At 48.0% G+C, this 5,290-nt stretch overlaps 1 protein-coding gene across 1 annotated transcript; it reads left to right on the top strand.

Moving 5' to 3' along the window:
- Positions 1–1,779: 1,779 nt before the first annotated feature.
- On the top strand, positions 1,780–3,418 carry LOC149257688 (uncharacterized). The gene is made up of 3 exons (XM_089383122.1): positions 1,780–2,666; positions 2,877–3,263; positions 3,412–3,418. The coding sequence occupies exons 1-3, from the start codon at positions 1,780–1,782 to the stop codon at positions 3,416–3,418; spliced, it is 1,281 nt and encodes a 426-aa protein (XP_089239248.1).
- Positions 3,419–5,290: the final 1,872 nt, after the last annotated feature.

The raw sequence follows: 5,290 nt of genomic DNA, 5'->3' as shown, positions 1-5,290 counted from the left end.
GAGCTGCAGGATCTTAGCCAGGGCAATGGATCAGCCCCAGGGGGGGTGTCGGAGCCCTCCCCCACACATCGCCCATCTGAATCGACAGTCATCTTTGGCTCAGTGAGTCAGGAAATACTGGACAGAGGGAAACATCAGTACACGGAGGACAATGAGAAGGATCACCAGACAAACAAGGACAGTCACGAGCCAGCAGGAAATGATAATCCGGATCAAAGACAAAGAGTTTTCTCTTCTACGTGCCGACCTGTCGCCAAGGAAAGGCCGAGAATCGAGTTGCCAGGAAATATAATAGATGAAAGAATAGAGTATATGACCGAGCACGCCCTCATTGGGAAGTTCATTGGCTTTTGGCCGACTGAACGGGCCTTATATGGGTGGATAGCGGCGAAGTGGAAACCCAAAGGGGACGTTACCCTTCAGCTGGGGCCAAAGGGTTTCTTCACCGCTATCTTTGTCTGCTTAGAGGACAAATACAGAATCCTGGAAGGAGGGCCTTACTTTTTCAATGCAGCAGGACTCTATGTTAGGGATTGGATCCCCAGATTCAACCCAGACAAAGAAGATCTAACTCGAGCCCCTGTCTGGATCAGACTCTATTCCCTCCCAGATGAATACTGGGACGAAAGAATACTCAAGGGCATTGGAGATAGAGTGGGAGAATACATCAGAACAGCTGAAGAAACTAAAATGCGTAAGTACATATCCTATGCACGAATTTGTGTTTTTATTCGCTTGAATGAAGCTCTGCCAGAATCAATCACTCTATCCCATAGAGACGAAGAATGGACCCAGCCGCTGGACTATGAGCACGTTCCCTTTAGATGCAGAAGATGCCATGCTTTAGGACATCTCTTCAGGGACTTCCCTCTCAATGTCAATGACTATACCCATGCGCCTTCTGAAAATCAAACTCAGGATGGTTTCACCAAAGTTACTCACAGAAAACGCTCGCATAAGAAGCCTCAAAATGGTCCTAAACCTCAGCCCAACAAGCCCTCCAATGCCGCATCCAAGAACAGTTTTGATATACTCGCCCATACCTCTGAGGACCAACCCCTCACCTCGGATCCCTTCCCCTCGCGCCCATCTTCTTCATCCCACCCACCTCCCACCGATCCATCCTCCAAATCCTCTGCTCCTACCGCTCCCTCAGCCGTCCTCAGCACAGACCCCGAGCAGCCTAACAAGAACATGGAAGTTGATGGAAAGGAGGACGCTTACCAAGACTCAGAATACCACAAGGATGAAGGCGAACAAGTGCAGCAAATGGACGAAGGAACGGAGAGCGTCGATCTCAACGGTCTAGACATTCTGGAGCTAGAAACAGCATGCAGAAAAAGAGCTTACGAATCCATCTCAGAGCTACAACTCGATAAGCTCGAAATGGTTATCTCCAGGGCCTATCAGCAACACCAACTGGGGATACAACCAGGCAGTCACTGGGACAGCCACCTACGGCCAAAAGACTCCAAGAAGAGAGGACGGAAGACAGATCTTCAGCGAACCATCGAAGTAGGAAAAATCCTGGTTGACTCAGGTAGATATGCAAAGTTAACGAAGTACTACAGTCCCTCCACCAGTAGTTGATCAATGAAGCTCGCATCCTGGAATCTAAGAGGGCTTAACAGCCCCGGAAAACTACGAATGTTGAAGAATATGATAAAAATGGAAAAGCCTCAGATGTGCTTTCTCCAGGAAACAAAATGTAACAGTTCTACCCTAGAAGAGATACTCTCCAAGGCTTGGCCAGGTTGTCGATCTGTAGCTGTAGACGCTATGGGGGCTTCAGGGGGGCTAGCTATAGTATGGAACTCCCAAGCGGTTACTCTCAAGGATTTTCATGCCTCTCATCACTTCATTCAAGCAGCCTTCCACATCCTGGGAACCAACATTCATGGCAACCTAACCAACGTCTACTTTCCGCAAGACACAGGCAGCAAAATCAGGCTCCTTGATACAATTGAAGTCCTCAGCAACAACAGAAGTCACCCACTATGGATAATAGCAGGGGATTTCAATATGATTACTAATAGCGAGGAAAAGATTGGCGGAAGACACAGATTGGAGCCGGACGCAGCACGCTTCAAAGACTTCATCCAAGTAACTTCCCTCATCGACATGCCATTCTGCAATGGAACCTTCACTTGGAGCAATCGCAGAGCTGGTAACTCCCGTATTGCCTCCAAATTGGACCGATTTCTTATTTCTGATAACTCAGTGCACCTCGGCGGAGACCTCTCTGCGGAAATTCTTGCCCACTCGGGGTCGGATCACTGGCCCATAGCTCTGCAATGGAGAAGACCCGGAGATCAGACAAAGAGACCATTCCAATTCGAAAGTTTCTGGCTATCTCACCCTGCATTCAAGGACTTCGTCAAAACGACCTGGGCCTCTTTCGTCCCACCGGAAGGCGCACGGATGTATCAATTTCAACAGAAGTTGAGGTTCCTTAAAAATCAACTAAAAATATGGAACCGGGAAACTTTTGGAAATATCTTCAAGGCGCAACAAGATCTGCAACAAGAACTGGTGAATCTCCAACAAAAAGTAATTACAGAGGGACACTCGGAGACCACCCTGAACCAAGAAAGACTCATCAACAGTCAGATGGAAGCCAGAAGGAAACAGGAGGAAATTTACTGGAGACAAAAATCAAGGGTCAGGTGGCTGAAAGAAGGGGAGCGCAACACAAAGTTTTTTCACAGAACTACAGTGCAGAGAAGGATGCACAACTCCATCCCCTTCATCCAAAAACAGACAGGGGAAAGAGTAGAATCGCATGCAGAAATTGAAGAAGCACTCCTGAACCATTTCCAACTTGTCCATAAGGAACCAGCAAATGATAGGCAACCGGCAATTGAAAAAATAATCAGCAATGTGCCTAAAATCATAACGGAGGATCACAACCAGCTACTTATGAGTCCCATTCTTCCCCAGGAGGTTGACGAAGCAATGAAGCAGCTCAAAGAAGGTAAAGCCCCAGGCCCGGATGGATTTACCTCCACATTCTTCCATGCTTTCTGGGACTTGATAAAACAGGAGGTGTGGCAAATTGTTGAGGAATCCAGAACCACACGCTGGCTCCTCCCCTCCCTCAACTCCACTTTTATCGCTCTCATCCCCAAAGAGGAGAACTCCATCACACCCGACAAGTTCAGGCCCATTGCCCTATGCAATGTCATCTACAAAGTCATAACCAAAGTCATCGCCAACAGATTGAAGCCCCTCCTACCTATGCTTATCTCGCCGGAACAGTCAGGGTACGTGGAAGGACGACAAATAATGGATGGCATCCTCCTCACGCATGAGATTATCCATTCCCTCAAGCACTCTAAGCAGGCAGGTATGATTCTCAAATTGGATCTCTCAAAAGCCTTTGATAAGCTTAGTTGGTCTTACATTCAGCAGATGTTAAAAGCTTTTGGATTTGACTCCATGTGGATCCGTTGGATCATGAACCTTATAACCTCCTCGCACTTTTCCATCCTGATAAATGGTATCCCCTCCCGCCCTTTCAAGCCTTCGCGTGGTATAAGGCAAGGTGATCCCTTATCCCCCTTCCTCTTTGTGCTGATGGCGGAGGGTCTTGGTAGACACATAAAGCATGCACTCCACTCGCGTCAGCTTAAGGGCATCTCGATTCACCACACCCCTGCTTCTTCTCATCAACAATTTGTTGATGATACTATGCTCTATGGTTATCCCTCTGCCCAGGAAGCAGCTCAATTCAAATCCCTCCTCAACGACTTCGCTGAGGCCTCTGGAACCCAAGTCAATGCCTCCAAATCGCAGATTTTTTTCTTTCACACCCCGCCTCAGGTCAAATCTGCCATTACTCGCATTCTGGGCATCCCTGCAGCGACGCTGCCCTCCAAGTATCTTGGCGCTCCCCTCACTGCCTCTGCCTTAAAACAGCCAGCTTGGAGTACCCTTCTTGAAAAGCTTGAGTCCCGCCTCAACCTCTGGACCTACAGATCTCTCAACCTTGCCAGCCGGGTAGTGCTTATTAAATCCGTCCTTCAATCCATGCCACTCTATCTTTTTTCAGTTCTTGCAGCTCCTAAGTGGGTCATAAAAAGAATCAGAAACCTACAGCGCGATTTTCTATGGGGCAGCTCAGCCACAAACCGCAAATGGGCTCTGGTTAAATGGTCCACTGTTTGCATGCCAAAAGGCAATGGTGGCATTGGCCTTCGGGATCCAGAGCTCAGTAATGCTATCATGAATTCCAAGATCTGGTGGCAATGGATAACGAACCCGGAAAAGCCTTGGGTCAAAATTTGGACGGCCAAGTATGCCAACCACAGACCTCCAGAAGAACTCATTAGGTTCACGCCCACTGAGAAAGGGTCCTTAATTTGGAACGCTGCCAAGCAGCACTATCAATTAATCCAACAGCACAGCTTTTGGGAGATTAGGAATGGGCAACTAGCAAGATTTTGGTCTGATGCCTGGAATCAAATGCCCAGGCTAACCAGCACCCTCCCGCCAACTCTTTTACCAATCAGACAGGAGCAGCTACGGGACAAGGTCCATCTCTTCTGGACACAGGAAGGGGAGCAGGGATACAGGAAATGGAAACGAGGTAATCAAATTCTCACCAACGCCAACAGCAAGGAAGTGGAAGACCTTGGGGAAGAATTAAGGAAACGAAGAATTCGGTATCATGAAGGCCATGACATTCTCAGATGGGGGTATAAACCCAAAGGAACCTACACCACAGCCGAAGCCTACAAGCTGGTTAGTAACCCTCCTCCTTCTACCGATTCTTTATGGAGCAATCTATGGGATATAGGAGCTTGGCCCAAAATTTCCCACTTCCTCTGGCTAGTAGGGCACAAAAAGATCCTCACCTGGGATAGACTCAGAAGAAGAGGCTTTCAAGGCCCTTCCCTGTGCCATAACTGCTTTCAACACGAAGAAACCCTCCAGCACCTTCTAGCTTCCTGCCCTCTAGCCAACCAGATATGGGAAAAAATAAGTTTCAGATGTCAAAAACGATGCAAAGCAGACGACGACATCATCAGCACTCTTAGGCTATGGCCAAAAAGCCCCTACAACTGTGAGCTCCTCAACCACTTATGGAGAATCATCCCAGGCATAGCCCTATGGAACATCTGGAAGGAGAGGAATAAGCGCATCTTCAAAAGCGCAAGTTCCCGCTTTGAGGAAATTTGGCACAGAATTCAGGAAAATCTTCATGAAACCATGATGCTCAGAACTTGGTCGAAGGAAGATTACCCCTCTACTGACAATGAACGAAACATCTTCAACAATTGGCAGCTAC

This window comes from Pinus tabuliformis, chromosome 6 (assembly GCF_031772625.1).
Source record: "Pinus tabuliformis cultivar Carrire ecotype Pingquan chromosome 6, CPIR1, whole genome shotgun sequence".
Taxonomy (NCBI): Eukaryota; Viridiplantae; Streptophyta; class Pinopsida; order Pinales; family Pinaceae; genus Pinus; species Pinus tabuliformis.
The sequence above is the reverse complement of the archived record's forward strand: the minus strand, read 5'-3'. Positions and strand labels throughout refer to the sequence as shown.